General features: G+C 43.9%; 1 protein-coding gene across 4 annotated transcripts in view; it reads left to right on the top strand.

Moving 5' to 3' along the window:
- The first annotated feature begins 9,964 nt into the window (after positions 1-9,964).
- ATP11A (ATPase phospholipid transporting 11A) overlaps positions 9,965-18,121 on the top strand; it is a 381,664-nt gene continuing 373,507 nt past the window's right edge. For all 4 annotated transcript variants that reach the window (XM_030201529.1, XM_030201532.1, XM_030201531.1 and 1 more), the window contains exon 1: positions 9,965-10,407. In XM_030201529.1, the coding sequence (XP_030057389.1) occupies positions 10,369-10,407 (39 nt within the window). In that variant the 5' untranslated portion in view covers positions 9,965-10,368. The remainder of the gene's footprint in view (positions 10,408-18,121) is intronic.

Below are 18,121 nucleotides of genomic sequence, written 5' to 3'. Positions count from 1 at the left end.
CAATGGGGTGGAGAGAGGTAAGAAAGGGAGGGAGAGATACTGCATGGAAAGGGGCGAGAAAAGGAAAAACGTTGGACATAGGGGTGGAGGGGAGGGAGAGATGGTGCATGGGAAAGAGAGAGCGAAATATTGGGCATAATGGTGGAGGGGAAGAAGGGAGAGATGTTGGATCTAGGGCACAAGGGAGGGAGAGAGATAGATGTGGACAATGGGAGATATGGAGGAACAAGGGGGGATGAAAGGGAGGAGACAGGCCAGGAGAAAGAGGGAAGTGTTGGATCCAGGAGCAGAAGGGAGTGATGGAGAGATGCCAGACAATGGGAGCGAGGGAAGAAAGGGAGAAATGTTGGACTATGGGGGAGAGGGCAAAAGGGAAGAGGGAAGGGAAATGATATACTGCCTTTCTGTGGTTTTTGCAACTACATTCAAGGTAGTTTATATAGTATTTATTTGTACCTAAGGCAATAGAGGGTTAAGTGAATTGCCTAGAGTCACAAGGAGCTGCAGTGGGAATTAAACCCAGTTCTCTAGGATCAAAGTCCACTGCACCTACCACTAAGCTACTCCTCTGCTCCAAGGGGATGAGAAGCTATAAGGATGGGGAGGGGAGAAAGAGAGAGAAGATGCTGGGTTAGAAGGGAGGAGGAAGACGCTGGAAATGGTGGAACCATGTGGGAGAGGCTAGGAAGGGGAGGAGGATGGTGGCAAGGAAATGAATGAGAGGATAGTGTTTACAAAGGGTAGATGGGGAATAGGACAGCTAGTAGGTGAGAGAAGAAGATGGAATTTGATAGGGTAGCAGCACTAAAGTACTTAACTTCCAAAGTTCAAAAGCAAGAAAACTCCCCCCCCCCCCCCCCAAAGGCCGAAGCTCCACTGTGGCAATGAGATGGCAGCATAAGTTTTATGGGAGAACCTGATTCCTTGAGCTCTATTCCATTATGTTAAGGGATTTGGATTTAGCTCACACCTTTTTCACTAGTAGCTCAAGTTGAGTTATATTCAGGAACACTAAGTATTTCCTATCTCCAGAGGGCTTACAATCTAAAGTTTGTACCTAATGCAGTGGAGAGCTAAGTGACTTGAGCCAGATCACAAGAAGCAGCAGTGGGATTTGAACCCTGTCTTGCCTGGTTCTCAGCTCAGTACTCAGTACTAATGATAGTACATCAGAACCAGGCCTGGTTTTAACCATAACATGCATGGACTTGTTCCAGATTCTGTAAGAATGTCAAGATTACAAGTCCAGAGACGCAGTGGGTTAATTGCAGGCCTGGCCCAACGGGTCGTGTCTGACCTGCTGTTCTATCATTGCATCTGGCTGCTCACCTCATCCTTCACATAGCCTGTTAGTATAATTTTATGCCTAACTTTGGTTTCATATCTTAATCTGTATTTATTTTTTTCTCTCATTTCATCATATTTTTATAGAGATTCATCAAGGCTAGGATTGGTTCTTTTCAATTGTATTGTTAGTGATATTGAAGACAAGACTTCATGGAAAACTATGCTTATCTGTAGAAACATCTGTGTTCAGGTAGATAATACTGAGATGTGGGGTGGGGGATGGAAGCAGCTAGAAAAAAAGGATGGTCAAAGATTTGATATGTGTGCTTCAGTGCTTAAAAGTACAAAATCCATTAACCACTACAAGAACTGACAATGCGAGCGAGATTGAGTCAATACACTAAAGGAACACTGCATAACTCCACCTGGAGTATTGTGTTCAGTTTTGGAGACTGTATCTTGCTAAGGATGTAAAAAGAATTGAAGCGGTGCAAAGAAAAGCTACAAAAATGGTATGGGATTTGCGTTACAAGACGTATGAAGAGAGAGTTGATGACCTGAACATTCATACCCTGGAGGAAAGGAGAAACAGGGGTGATATGATAGAGATGTTCACATATTTGAAAGGTATTAATCCGCAAACAAACCTTTTCCGAAGACGGGAAGGTGGTAGAACTAGAGGACATGAAACGAGGTTGAAGGGGGGCAGACCCAAGAAAAATGTCAGGAAGTATTTTTTAACGGAGAGAGTGGTGGATACTTGGAATGTCCTCCTGCGAGAGGTGGTGGAGATGAAAACGGTAACAGAATTAAAAAATGCATGGGATAAACATAAAGGAATCCTGTTCAGAAGGAATGGATCCTCAGAAGCTTAGCAGAGATTGGGTGCCAGCACCAGTGGTTAGGAGGTGGAGCTAGTGGTTGTGAGGCAGGGCTAGTGCTGGGCAGACTTCTACGGTCTGTGCCCTGAAAATGGCAAATACAAATCAAGGTCAGGTATACATATAAAGTAGCACATATGAGTTTTTCTTGTTGAGCAGACTGGATGGACCGTATAGGTCTTTCTCTGCTGCAGTGCAATCTTCTATGTTACTATGATAGGTAGTTGAAAAGTAAAGAGAAGGAGAAGGGTGAGAAAGAGGGTGAAATGAGTTAACAGGCAGAAAAGAAAAAAAAAAGAGGTAAGAGCTAAAAAGGAACCATCAATATGTCAGAGGCAGGTGTAGTGAGGGAATATACTAGAGAGAGGAGAAAAGACAAATGGACAGCAGCCACTTGGAAGACAATTAGCAGACTACAGACAGGACAGTAGAAAAGAAAAACTGGAAGCAACATGCTGGAAAATGTCCAGACAACAAAGGTAGAAAAAAAAACACTTTAGTTTGAATATTTTAAATGGAATATGTTATCTTTGGGAAATGTACATAGCAAATGTCTTGTGTTCAGTATAAAGGAGAAATACTTGCATTGAGTTTACACATGAGAAAGGTAATTCTAAATTTGTGTGCCATGCATATATAAATGCAGGAAAAAGCATCTCTTACATGCACTTAAGCCCTATGCACTATTTTATTAAGGTCGCACGTAAGTGGCTTAGCATGTAAATATAAGGTGGACTTGCTGGGTCAAATGAGAGAAGGATCTGTGACGCTATCACCAGCATTAAAGAGAGGAGGTCACAAATGATTTTAATTCTATAATGCAGGAAAAAGAGCCACTTACATGCTCACATGCCCTGTGCTTGGAGGAGTAGCCTAGTGGTTAGTGCAGTGGACTTTGATCCTGGGAAAACTGGGTTTGATTCCCACTGCAGCTTCTTGTGACTCTGGCCAAGTCACTTAACCCTCTATTGCTCCAGGTACAAATAAGTACCTGTTTATACTATGCAAACTGGTTTAGCATATAAATGTAAGGTAAGCTTGCTGGGTCAAATGAGAGTCAATGATCTGTGACACTATCACCAGCAATAAAGAAAGCAAATCACAAATGATCACACAATAGTAGAGAGGTGTAAGAATCTTTAATGCGGGGGCTCTGCTTTGATTGCACCTCTGCACAATAGCCTTTTATTGCTAGTCTAGAGGGAAGCATGTTTTGTTTTTACCCCAACTTAGACTTGAAGGTGAAACGTGGCCATGTTGGGCTTTGTGTTTTGTGTGCACTGAAGATTCTTACACCTCTGCTATTGTGTGATTGCTCTTGTTGCTGATTTATTTTATTTTTGTTACATTTGTACCCCGCACTTTCCCACTCATGGCAGGCTCAATGCGACAGGCAATGGAGGGTTAAGTGACTTGCCCAGAGTCACAAGAAGCTGCCTGTGCTGGGAATCGAACTCAGTTCCTCAGAACCAAAGTCCACCACCCTAACCACTAGGCCACTCCTCCACTGTAAGGTGGGTGTACATGGGCATGTTTCCACTTACACACAGCATATAGAATATTATAAGTTGTGTGTATTGCTTGCTGCTACTACAACTAATGTTTATAATGCTACTAGACATATGCAGCATGGTATACATTATATGCAGGTACCTTCTGTGTTCCTAGAGGTAGGGTTACCATATATCCGGATTTACCCGGACATGTCCTCTTTTTGAGGTCATGTCCGGGCAACCAGGCGGGTTTTGCCAATCTGCCCGGATTTCTGGACAAATGGGCAGGCTGGTGGGCGGGCCGTCCTATAGGATGGCCCGCCCGCCAGCCTGCCCGTTTGTCCAGAAATCCGGACAAACGGGCAGATTGCTAGCCTTCCCTCCCCTTACTTACTACTTCCCTGGTGGTCTAGTGACCTCTTCCGCCTTCGGGGCAGGAAAGAGCCCCTTCTTTCCTGCCCGGAGTGCTGCCCTGCATGCATCCTTCCAGTTCGTGATCTCGGCGCCGATTCAAAATGGCCGCCGAGAGTTGAAGTGACCCCGAGGAGGTCACTAGACCACCAGGGCAGTAGTAAGGTAAGGGGAGGTCGGTGATGGGGAGGGGGAGTGATGGGGTGTGTGACGGGGGAGGGGAAAATGTGACAGGGGCGGAGCGAGGGTGTCAAAGGGGGTGGGGTGGCATGTGAAAGGGGGCGGGACATATGTCCTCCTTTTTGGGGGACAAAATATGGTAACCCTACCTAGAGGGTTCACAATAAGCTTTTGTACCTGGGGCAATGGCGGGTTAAATGACTTGCCCAAGGTCACAAGGAGCTGCAGTGGGTAGCCAGGTTCAAAGCCCACTACACTAATCATTAGGCCACTCTTCCACTTGGGTGTGCCTATTTAGGCCTTGTGGTATAAGTGAGTGCCCTTACATGTAGGTGCTCCAATGCAGGTTTTCACTAGTATTCCAAATGCAATCTGGGCACCCATATGCTATAGAATAGCCCCTCCCCCGAAGCTGCATCAGGGTACCCAAATGGAGACATCCATTTATAGAACTGCTGACTATTTGCATATGCAACTAAGTAGTACAAGCAGTTGGAAACAGGGTCAGGTTAACACTTTATTGGGCCTTAGGCAAACATGTTTATGGGCCCCTAACGAGGAACCCCATTTACTTCTTTTATCACTCCCCCATCCCTGAATTATAGTCACTCTTTCTGCCTCTCCCCCCTCATCTAGAATCTTCATTCATAGCATTCCTTCCCACACTTAACCTGTCCAGAAGCTGCATATAGAAAGCTGCAGGTCCTAGTTCTGGATGTTTAGATTTGTGTTTATTAGTTAAATTGATGTACCACCTTTTTATAATAAACCATCAAGGTGGTTTACAATAATATTACACACACATACAGGGTGAGGTAAAAAAAAAAAAAAAGCAATATCCTAGCTGGTTTTCTCAGCAACTGTTTGGAATTTCAACAAGAAATTTCACAGCTTTATTTGTTAATACCTACGTTTATGTGCCAGGTGCAATGAGATTATCTTTAAACATGGTGAAGTTTTTTTGGATGTCTGGCAGGTCTTACATCAGCAGGATTGAGATTATACTCACTTATCTAGGGCGCATGGCACTTAGGCCAGAATACAGGGGCAGACTGACCATTCAGGCAACTGGGCAGTGCTCGGCCCAGAGGCTCTGTCCAGACACCCGCCACTCCCACCCAATACCCTCCTGCCGTGGCCACCGCTGCTGCTGCTGCTGTTACAACAGTGGCGGCAAAAACAGAAAAAAAGATTGCGGGGCTGCTCTGTTACTGCTGAAGGCTGCCGGTACCGCCTTCCTCTGACACAGTTAGAAAAAGTAAATGGCCAGACAACAAAGGTAGGAAAAAATGAATTTTATTTTTAGTATAGGATAAAGTAGTGTGGTAGCTGTGTTAATAAATACAGAAAATTGAAATACGGTGATATCTTTATTGGATTAATTTTAATACATTTTTTACTAATGTTTGGAGACCCAACCCTCATGTCACAGCAGTATACTGTCCTGACCTGAGGGAAAAGGTTTTGGCCTCTGAAAGCTAATTGAAAAATGTATGTAGTCCAATAAAATGGTATCATCATAATTTCCATTTTTTGTTTTATTTGTATTTGTTAACCTATAGCATAGTGATTGAAATATGTCAGTTTTTGAAATTTGCACCTGTGGGCGGGGGAATAGATGCAGCACAACGGGCAGGAAAGAGCTGGGATGCGTGGGTGTCAGCTGCAGTGGTAGGGGGTGCCAGGCAGTGGCCAGATGGGGGCCCCAGACCACTCAAAGTCCACCCCTGCCAGAATAGATTTACTAATCTCTAGGAGTCTTTTTTCGTTCGCCTCTGCAGCAGTGGCGTAGCCACAGGTGGGCCTGGGTGGGCCAGGGCCCACCCATTTAGAGCTCGGGCCCACCCAACAGTAGCACACGTTTAGCGGTAGCTGGTGGGGATCCCAAGCTCAGCCAGCTGAAGACTTCCCCCTGATGGTAACGAAAACACTACTCTCCACAATACTGGCACCTGAGCATGCTCATTCTTCAGCACATGCTTGCTGTGGACTGCCAAGGTGGAAAGAAGTGTTTTCCCAACAGTTGAGATATTTTTTGGTGGTGGTTGGGGGGCGGGGGGCGGGGGGGGGGGAGTACACGGTGCCCACCCACTTCTTGCCTAGGCCCACCCAAAATCTGTTATCTGGCTACGCCCCTGCTCTGCAGCAGACATTGGGCCCAATGCAATTTCAGATCATGCTATGGTATGGATTGATATAGAATTTCACAATCCTTCACCAGGCTCCTATCAATGGCAATTCTCTTTAGATCTTTATCATGATGCTGCTTTTCAGGATTTTCTCATTCAGAAATAGAAAGAATATGTGGAGTTTAATTAAAACTACAAAGATATGCCTGCCATATTTTGGAAAGCAGCTAAAACTGTCCTTAGAGTGGAAATAATTGTTTATGCAGAACACAAAAAGAAGGATAGGGACAAGGAAATATTAAGGTAGGAGAAAGTTGTTCAACAGCAGTGTAGGCTCTATGGTGAGCTCCCTTCTCAAACTAATAAACAACACCTGGTGGTCAGTCAAGAGGCTTTAAATACCCATCTTCATCAACCTGCAGCAAAATTGAAGATGTCTTATAAACATCAGCTTTATTTATATGGCAACAAGGGTGGAGCAATGCTGGCCAGGTTAGTGAAGCAATGGGGAGGGAACAGATATATTTTGTTGCTGAAAAGTGAGACAGGAGATTAAATCATGGATAAGGGGATTTGCACTCATTTTAAGGGTTACTATGCTACCTTGTATAATGACTTCAACAGGGGATGGACAGGGATGTTTATCTGAATAGCATAGAACTTTTTGTTTTGGACCCATCCTCCAAAAGCATGCTACACTGTCCCATTTTAGAGGATGAACAAAGATGTCTATCTGAATAGCATAGAGCTTCCCATTCTGGACCCATTCTCCAAAGTATGCTACACCATCCCATTTCGGAGGATGAAATTACTTTGTTAGTGAGACAGAGCCCTTGTCATAAGACCTGGGCCTGACGGTTTTCGTGTGGAATTTTACAAATTTTAATAGAGCATGTGGTGCCTTCCTTGCAGGCTATGTTTATGACGTTCATAACTGATAAAAAAAATTACTAGAGACCTTGAATTTGGCACAAATAATAGTTCTCCCTAAACCAGGCAAGGATCCTCAAAAGCCAGAATCCTACTACCCTATTTCCTTATTAAACTTTGAGACTAAATTGTTGGCCAAGGTCTTGGCAGACTGTCTGGTGAAGGTGCTTCCTGGTATAACAGTTGACCCACAGGTAGGCTTTGTCCACGATAGACAAGTGATTAAAATGTTAGGCGAATCCTTGCTTAATTGGAGGTGGCTTCAAGTAGATCATTGCCATCCATATTAGTCAGTTTTGATGGCAAGCAGATGGTGCATGTTTATGCTTAAAGCTGTTACAGAGGACTGACTTATTTTTATTTTATTTGGCACATAGATAATAGGAAGTTCCTGTAAGTGATGTAACCAGTTTTTAAATGAAACTTGATTGTTCTGGGCTCTGATTGGCCTGGAGTTTGAAATTACCCAGCAGTTGTTGCTGGCTGTTGCTTCAGTTTCAGCCTGGGAGGAAAGAGAGACAGATCTCTTTGTTGAGGATCTGTGAACAGTTACATATCTTGACCTTCACAGGCACTGTTTAGACAGTGTATAAATGTTTAGTTAGTGTTATAATTGATCCATTTTTCAGTTACCTGTTATTGTTTGCCGATTGCACATTTTTTTATTGTTCCAGTGTGAGAATAAACACATTTGTTTGTTCGTTCTGCCTGTCTGGACTGATAAAGAATCCCGGTGGTTTGTGTGTTGGGTCTGTGAGTGCTTTCTGGGAACTGTGGGACCACTGGGAATGTGGCTCCAGTAGCCTAGAAATCAATGGAGATAATTTAAGAGCGGGAAACTCACCCAGAGGTGGTTGTAACCCAGTCAGTGGGAGGAGGGTGCTAGTGTAGAGCATGAGTGGCAGGTGCAGGCAGACCTGAGCTGTGTGGGGATACACCCTCTAAGGGGCCACGGGGTAACCCCAGGTAGGTGGCCAGGTGTTTCATGACAACCTCTGACTGTGAATCGCTGCCAGCTTCAGTATCTTGTAGGTAAGACTTGCGGGGAGGAAGAGATTTTTTACAGCAGGAACAAAACATTTTACTGCTCCAGTGTGGCAGTAAAAAGTTTTGTTCTTGTATCTGCGGTGATTGTCACTGCCCTCTGAAGGCCTGGTGCTGGGCCCAAGGAACTTTTCCCCCTGTCCCCCCCCCCCCCCTCAGCAGCCCTGTTTTGTGTGGGGGAGGGGCAGCGGAATCAGTCTGGGAGCAGGAGGTGAGTGTCTGTTTGCCACAGGAGGGAGAGAGCTGGGTATCTGTTTACAGAGGGTGGGAGAGGTGGATGAAGCATGAAGGGAGAGATCAGTGTCTGTGCTCTGGGATGCAGGAGCTGGGGAGGAATGTTCAGGTGCAGAGAGGTATGGGGTGGTCATTAGGAGACAACTATGTGGGGGAGTCCGTATGCCACAGGAAGGTAATGAGATGGGGGTCATCAAGAGAGAAGTACGGGGGGTTTGTGGGCTGTGGGGAAGGCAGGTAATCTCACATAATGCTATTATGGCTAAGGCTACTGTAATAAAATAACTTGCTATGCATAATGTTGAACACATTATGAATGCGTGATTTATAAATGCCTGATCTCTGCAACACAACAAAACTAAAGTACGTAATGGACATAACACAGCTCTTCCGTTGTACGATTCCCTAATGTGGCTGTGCCCAGTGCCGTAGCGAGGGCTAATGGCACCCGGGGCGGGTTGCCACGGCGCAATCCCCCCCGGAGCACAACCCCCCCCCCCGGACCGCATTCTTTCCTGCGGGAGGGCCGATCCGCCCTGAGTGCACGTCACTCGGAGCTGCGTCGGCCCCGCTGGTTCCCTGCTCTCTCTGCCCCGGAACAGGAAGTAACCTGTTCTGGGGCAGAGAGAGCAGGGAACCAGCGGGGCCGGCACCCCCCGAGCGCGTGCACCCGGGGCGGACCGCCCCTCCCGCCCCCCCCCCCTACGCCACTGGCTGTGCCACATGAACTTTATCTTACCACAATACCACTTTGTATTTGTTTACACCAGAGTCTGCAAACACCTCTCCGGTACTATGTAAGCCACATTGAGCCTACAATAGGTGGGAAAATGTGGGATACAAATGTAACAAATAATAAATGGGCATAAATAAAAAATCCAGTTCTTCCAAGTCTAGATTTGTGGAAACTCTGTCAAGCCCTGGATTAGATTATAGTACGAAGGAGGGTTATTTTTAGTAGTAAAGTAAGAAATCAAATCTCAGGTAAATCCGGTTAAGGATGAAAAAAGCCATTGACTGAATAAATGGTGAACTTGCGTCAAACAAAAACACTCTTAACTACTGTACACTTAAGGTTTATAATGAATCATACCAGAGAAAAACAAGTAACAAACACGATGAAATCAACAGGGGAAATAACTTGGCTTGGAAGGAAAGCATCACTAAGTTTTTTGCCCACAGTGGTGTGGTTCATCAACTCTTACCTGCGCTCTATCCTATAGGATTCACGCTGTGGGCGGGGAGAATCGCATCAACCAATGAAAAGGACAAGGTTGGGTTTCCAAGGGGGAATTACGCTGAACAACCAATGAGGAGCGGCAATGCCGTCTATACCTCTGCCGTAGTAAGAAAGAAACAGAAGAGAGGGCAAGGGAATTCACTGGAGAGAGAAGTGCAAGCGGAGGGGTGTATACAGACGAGAAACAGAATAATACCTGCAGAAAACAGAAGAGGGGGAAGGCTTAGAGAGCTCGGAAGTAACTGTCACTCTAGTATCGCGGAACGAACCAGGGCGGTGAGCGGTACTGTCCCTTGTTATCCCTCAGGCCCCCCCTGCAGCACGCGCAACCCCCCCTGCGGTGTTCGGCTATGCTGAGGCGCGGCAGGGATGAGAACAGTGGCGGATGCACGAGCTTGTAACTCTGTGGCCGCTGCTACCCTCCAGCGAGTGAGCAAGTCTATGGAGGCGGGAGTCCGAAGCGGTCGAGGAGAGCGGCTCGCAGGCTGAAAGGGACGACGGGGAAACCAGGGAGAGCAGGACCGCGGACAGCCGTCGCCATGGACTGCAGCCGCCTGAGGAGCTTCATTACTAGATTTGTAAGTAGCAACACGAGAGCACTCTGTGTTTTTCCTCTTACCCAACCAGAAGGAGGAAAGCGTCAGGTACCTGGAGCTTTCTATTCTAAAGCCTCAACAGGTCCTGCGCAAATTGTAAAAGCAAATTGTAAGGTTGAGCTAACGTTACTGTAGCACCTGGACGGATGGTCTCTTGCCGATCCTGTAGCTTTGGTTTCTGAGCTGCAGCCGCAGCGATCTGCTTCTTCTTCCTTGTTTATTGGCCAGATAAGAGAGGGGTTTAACAAGTGTAACAAAAAAAGGCCTCTAGCTCAGGTAGTTTTATACTTCCTGCAAGTGAGAAACACTGTGGTAGCGCATTGGATGGAGCGGGTTGTTAAAACGGGCTCGCTGTTTATGCACGTGTGAATAGAAGGGGTTCTTTTATTATATAAATCGGGGCTCCACAAAGTTTCTTAGGATCTAGGAGCCAAACTTGGAAAAACTATAATTTTTATTATGCACATCTAATAAATGGCAAAAGATAAAAAGTTGGATACAGCGGGATCCTCATAGAAAACCATTTAAAAGTTCACTTCTGTCTTGCATATTCCTTGTGCTCAAAGTGATGCACAGCAAGTCATTTATTAAAGTAGCCTTTCCCCACCGCACGCTGTCTGAGAGACTGCCTGCCTTCCTCACAGCGCTCTCTCTTATTCTGCATTCCCCATAGCTCACAAATCCACATAGTTTTCTTGAGAACCACCACCCCATTACCCTCTTGTGGCATACACTCCACCACATAGCTGTTTCCTAAATACTAGCCCCATGCCTGAATTTCTCCATACCTTTCCCCATAGGAGCTGACTTTTCAAAATGATTGGGAGTGCTAAACGCAATGAAAATGACCTTATCTCTGGTTAGTCAAGGAATTTGCTGAATAATGGGGGTCCTGAAGCACCCACAGAGCTGGCACCTATGCTCTCTCCAGATTCTCACTCCATCTACACATCACTTCTCAGCTCCCGATATCTCCCTTCCTATGTCTTCCAACCCCGTCTGCAGATACCCTGTACTCCCCCTCTTGTGGCACACAGATAGTTGCACTCTTCCCCCCCCCCCCCCCCAACGAAACAGACTGCATGTACAGCAATTTTAGTGACATAGGGACTGAACATTTTATTTTTCCATTTGCATTGGTTCCAGGGTCTCTTTTCTGCTTTTCTCAGTTTTTCATAACTATTTTGCCAGGATCTCCTGTCTATTTGACATTTCTTTTATTAATGTGTTCACCATCCATCTTCCCTCTGTGCCCCTGTCTTTCCTGTTCAGTATCTCCACTCTGTGCCCTTGTCTCTAGCATTGCCCCTCTTTGTGCTTGTCTTTATATTACCTTTCATTCCAGCTTGTCTTCTCCATGTCTCTATCTCTCCCCATATCTCTCTGTGTGTCTCTGCTCCCTGCCTTAAAGCATATCTTCTCTCTCTGTCCTACCTCGGAGCAGAGCCAGCTTCTCTCACTCTCTCCCTACACCTCCCCCCCCCCCCCAAAAAAAAAAAAAAAACTGTAATCTGGTTATTTCTCAGTGAGTCCAGCCTGTCTTTCAACCCCCCCCAACCAGGTCCTGCAAACTTGCCAGGTCTTCACCAGAAATTAATGCAGGTCCCTTCCCAGCCCTGAGGCTTTCCTTTATCCTTTGCTTGCAGGAAGTTGCCATAAGATGAGGCAAAAGACATAAGGGCTGGCTGAAGTCTGTCTGCATTGATGGCCAGTGAAGACGAGCAACAAGTTTGCAGGACTGGGGGGGGGGGGGGGCAAAAGAAATGCTGGACCCACCAAGAGTTTGTGGGAGGAAAGGAAGCAGAGAGAGAGAACAATTCTGGATTCTTGGAAAGTGGGAGGGGTTCAGAGTGGCCAAAAAATTCTGGACCTGTGGAGAAGGAGGCAGGCAGAGGAGGAGGGGTCTAGTGGTTAGTGCAGTAGTGTCTGAGAACCAGGGGAACTGGTTTCAGTTTCTACTTTAGCTCCTTATGACCCTGGGCAAGTCACTTTTAACCCTCTATTGCCCCAAATACAGCAACAGCAAGAACCCCCCCCCCCCCCCCCCAGAACCTTAGATTGTGAGCCCAGTAGAAAAAAAGTACTCGTATATACCTGTGCACCTGACTGTAAGTCACCTTGAGCTAGTACTGGAAGGGTGTGAGCAAAAAAAGAAATCCAAATATAATACATAAACTGCTTTAGAGCCACAGATCAATAATTTAGTTTAAAAAATTATTTGTTACATCAACTAAGGCCAGTTAGATCCTTAGTAAATATAGTTTTAGGTTTATTACTGAATCTGTACTTCTTCTGCAGTTGGATTACTGCAGTTTGCTATATACTACTACTACTACTACTTAGCATTTCTATAGCGCTGCCAGGGTTACGCAGCGCTGTACAAGTTTAAACATGGGGAAGGACAGTCCCTGCTCAAGAGAGCTTACAATCTAAAGAACTATATCTTCTAAATTGCAGAGAAGGCTCCAGTTTTTACAGAATACTGCTGCAAGGTTAATGTTTTCTTTGGGTAAATTCGAGTTGGCCTCTCCACTGCTGATCTCATTGCATTGTTTTCAGTTAATGTGAGAGATTTTGAATTTAAAATTGCTTTGGTTTATAAATCATTTAATGGTTTACATTCTGAAAGCTCAACTGAAATTGACCTAGTAATTGGCTTACTTGGAGTAATACCCAGAAGTTAAAATTAAACTATCCTGCCGTGAAAAATATTCAGTATGAAAAACCAATTAGAATGATCTTTTTCCTTTTTTTTTTTTTTAATTTTTTTATTTATCAGTTTCAAAATATACATTCATATAAAAATAAATGTCAGAAAATCAGGAAATACAATAAAAAAAGAAAAATTAACATACTCCTTCACTATCATTTACATAGTCAAGGGTAAATAGCAATGTCATTATTACTTAGACCACAATATTGATCAAGATACAAGGAAATTAATTGTGAGAAAATAAGAGAGAAAAAAAAATTCTCTAAATACAATGAGAGAGTAAGAGCTAGATCTCTGCCTGCGGTTTTAGCTAACTTCGGTTGCTCTCGAAGCAGATTCGCCACCGCTTTCCTTTGCTATTATAAACTGTTTCAACTTTTCTGGATCAAAGAATACATAATAAGCCATTCTTAAGGAAATAAGACATCTACATGCAAATTTTAGCTTAAAAGTTCCACCTAATGCAAGAGTCCGGGGCTTAAGTCCCAGAAATTCTCTCCTTCTTCTCTGAGTAGATTTACTGATGTCTGGGAAAACTTGTATCCTTGAACCAAAAAACTGAAGCGACATAAATCTGAAGTATAACCTAAGTATATTATTTCTATCAGTTTCGAAGGCAAAAGATGCAAGGAGAGTCGTGCGTTCTGTAATGGTTTCTAAGGACGTTTCAAGGAATTGTGTTAAGTTTGCTGGAGCCTCCACAAATGAAGTTTTGGCTCCTGTGATATAATACACCTTTACAATTGGAGGTATAGCTTCCTTTGGAATTCCTAATACTGTATATCAGTAAAATACTTTTTTAACATTTCCATTGGAGGTGTTAAGGGACTCTTAGGAAAGTTCAAAAATCTTAAGTTATTCCTCCTAAGTTGGTTATCAAAATATTCAATTTTTCTTTGAACATTATCTCTGTCAGTCACTAAATTACCAACAATTGTTTGCATTTTCTTAATCTCAAGTGAATTTGACTCACTCTTGTCTTCTTGCTCTTTAACCCTCAATTCCATGGTATGTTGTTGTTGTTTAAGGTCCTTTACTTCAGAATTGAAAGAAGTTGAAGCCTGGAGCAGGGACGAATTCAATGCTTGGATAGCGTCCCAAAGGACCTCTAGGGTAACGACTGCTGGTCTTGTAATAGCGCCGATACCCACAGGTGGTGGAGCCATGATGGGGGAGGGCGAGGGTTCAGTACCTACCGCCCTCTCATCTGATGTATTTCCATCTGGCGTCGAAAAAACAACAGGGCCACTTGCAGCCTCGGAGAACACCAACTCCGGCTCTCCCATCGATCTCAAACCACCACCCGGTCTCGGCGGGGCAGTCTGCAGGGGCGGTCTTAATGACGCCCCTTCGACGCTAAGATCCCCCGGATGTTCTGGGGATCCAACCAAGGCAGAGATCGAAGCACCATGCGCCTGAAGTCCAAACGCCTCCAAGGTCGGTTGTCGGAGAGTTAAGGTGGAAGCGGGGCTAGAAGTGGCTTTAGCCCCGCTTTTTCCCTTTCTTTTCCCCATTAACTGGGTCCCAGAAAGACAAACGCTCCGAAACTCGGCTTGAGGTTCGGGAGCTCTCAGGAAGCGCTTCCTCTCATGGACGCCATCTTGATCAAGATTGATCTTTTTCCTTTTAATGCTGGTAGAATTTGGAGCAATCTGTAGTTAGATTAATGTTACTCTCCTGTTATCTTTTTCATAGAGCTTTAAAAACACATTTATTCTTGCAGGTATGATGCTAGTTGTGTTATGCAATTTTTATCACTGAATTTAGTAATATGGTACTTTCCCTCAATTGTTGATTTCTCTTTCAGTTATAAGCCTGTATGTAGTATAGTAGTAAACTGCTTTGATCATATCACAAAAAGGCTGTATGTCAAATCCCTTCCCCTTCCCCTAAAGTTCTGGCTATTGTTTTTGGGCAGTCACTCATTCCCACCTGTCCCCAGGTAGCTTCAGGCTCTCCCCATCACTCTCATTCATCCACCTACTCCCAAGAGGCACACCTTTAGCTTCTTTTCATTGCCCATCCACCGCAGCAGCAGCCATGACATTATACCCCTGGTGCAGTAGCTTCTCAATCTCTCTTCAGCCCCCCCCCCCCCCCCCACCCTTGAGTGGTAGCTTTTCTCCACATCTCTCACCAACATGTCAAACATCATCCCCGCCCAGAGCAGTAGTTTCTTTAAAACCCCCACCCAAGTGTTAGTCTCTCTCAGCCCTTAACTTATGTTGTTTTCCCCTGAGGAGTAGCCCTTTTCAATCCCTCATTTCCACTCCCCACCCCATATGGTAGTCTCACTCATGACTCTCCCCATCCCACACAGTATTCTCACGTGACACCCCTACCCTACAAAACAGTCTCTCACAAGACCCCACATCCAATGCAGCAGTCTCACATGCCTCACATATCGATGCTGATGTTATGTTGACGCTGAAGGCTATTACTGGCTGAGAGGAGACTGCTTGTCTTGCAACCAGTGAAAGACTGCTTTCATTTTTGGGGCAAGAAAAGCAGCATCTCATTAGCGCGTGAGCAAGGTAGAGGTTGCCCTTCTTGCTGAATTGCTGTGTTTTATGCTATTTCTGCTGGTGCATGGGTCTCTACAGCTTATACTGGTGATGTCATTGGTAGAATTCAGTGTTTTCTCTACCTCCACCTGCTGGTAGAAAGGGATAGCAACCCATTTGTGTAGAACTGTTGAACTGGCGCTGAGAATTGTTTTATGTTATTGCTGCTTGTCTTGCAAACCTTAGGCACCAGATCAAATTTTTGTTTTAGTTGCCATGTTGACCTGACACTTGGAGTTTGTCGAGCCTTGATATAAACTTAATGCAAACAGGATTTTTGCGTCTGTTTTGTGTTCCCAGATGGTCTCGTTCTTCATAAGTAAAGCAGTGTTACCCTTATACCCTTACACAACTGGTTGCTTTTAAGATGCTAAAATTGACCCTAAAAACAGAACAGCCATACTGGGTCAGATCAGTGGTCCAACTAGTCCAGTATCCTGCTTCCAGCAGTGGACAATCCAGGTCAAAAGTATCTATCAGAAACCCAAATAGTAGCAACATTCCATGCTACCAATCCCAGGGCAAGCAGTGGCTTCCACCATGTCTACCTCATTAGCAGAGTATAGACTTTTCCTCCAGGAACTTGTCCAAACCTTTTTTAAACCCAGATACATTAACTTCATCCTCCGGCAATGAGTTCCAGAGCTTAACTATTCTTTGAGTGAAAAAATATTTCCTCCTATTTGTTTTAAAAGTATTTCCATATTTCATTGACTGTACCCTGGTCTTTGTACTTTTTTGGAAGAGTGAAAAATTGATTAACTTTTACCTTTTCTACACCACTCAGGATTTTGTAGACTTTAATCATATCCTCCTTCAGTCGTCTTTGGAAGCTGAAGAGCCCTAACCTCTTTAGCCTTTCCTCATATGAGAGGAGTTCCATCCCCTTTATCATTTTCGTTGCTCTTCTTTGAACCTTTGGGTTTTTTGCAGGAACTGTAACAGTTTAGATATTTATTTAGGGGAAAAATATTTCTTAATGCATATGGCATTGTTTGGATTATCTGTGCTTAAAACATTAAAAAAAATACTAACAAAAGTATATCTCACAATTTTAGGTCGGGGTGGGGGAGCCCTTGACAAGAAATTTGGTTGTCTGTCACTTAAAACTGCAAGATGCAGATTATATTACAGGGGGCTGCACTTTGTATGGGGACTAGCTACAATTTGGAATTGGAAATGTATAGGAAGAATGGTTAGAAGTTTTTTTTTTTTTTTGCTAATGATCACCAGAAGAAACCTAAAGAGAAATTCCATATATGATTGTTCCAAGAGTGACAATTATGATCACAATCGCACAGTTTCAAAATATTTCATCCAGGGTAATAATTGTTGGCACTAAATTAATAAATTACACATTTTACAGTATGTGGAAATAAGTTTCAGCAAGCTGTACATGATTTTTATTGAACTGACTTTGTATATACAGGGGACATTTTTTTTCAGAATGATTGGGGATGCCAAACATTACAAATTGCCTCTCCCTAGACATAATGAAGGAGATTGCTCAATATTGGGAGTGCTCAGCACCCACAGAGCTGGGCTCTTGTGGATATGTGGCAAGGTTTTAAGGATAAGGTCTCTGAAGAAACAATGCACCTGCTCTTGGTTTAAATTAGAGAATGACATGGGGATAAAATTTGTTCCAGTCCCTGTTTGCTCTGTTCTCATCTGCAGAAGCTTCGAACACATGATTTTATGTTTAAATCTTTTTATTAAAGTATAAAAAGGAACAATATGCTGTGCAACTGTTGTGTATAAATTACAAAGAGAAAACAATAACAATGAGCAGCTGTAATAAACCCTCCCACCACTCCCTACCCTTCCAGCACCAACAATAACTAACTTCTACTACCCCAAAGAATCCTAATCCACCCTGTTGAAATGTTCAGGGGTACAAAATACAACCTGTTTTGTATGCCCTAGAGGGGAGAAATATGCTATGTGAAGCACTGCAGAACAATCATATAACAGAAAATGATAAATGTCAGTACAATACAAAACGATATCATAATAGCATAAAAGAGCATTACATTTATTATGTGCAGGTACTATTATTTGAAACTGTTTTGTACCAAATCAAGGAGGTATATTGCATTACCCTTATGTTGCCAGTATAATAATAGTGAAACACCAAATAACCATGCATTAGAACATTTGAATAACATAGATATCGTGCTAATGTTTTGCTACCATATCATGAAACATTTTACTATGTCATTACAGATCAGTAAAAGGGGATTGGTAGACGGAGGTGATGACAGAATAATACTTGATAGTTGAAAGGCTCTATATTTGATAATAGACGAGAAAGCTAACACTCCTAAGTACAGTAATTGTAAAGCCCTTGAAGGAGTGATTTTCTGAGACATACTCGCCTGCTGAGCTGTCTTTCTGTGTGTGTTTACAATTTATTTTT

The sequence above is a fragment of the Microcaecilia unicolor genome, chromosome 4, assembly GCF_901765095.1.
Source record: "Microcaecilia unicolor chromosome 4, aMicUni1.1, whole genome shotgun sequence".
Taxonomy (NCBI): domain Eukaryota; kingdom Metazoa; phylum Chordata; class Amphibia; order Gymnophiona; family Siphonopidae; genus Microcaecilia; species Microcaecilia unicolor.
The sequence above is the reverse complement of the archived record's forward strand: the minus strand, read 5'-3'. Positions and strand labels throughout refer to the sequence as shown.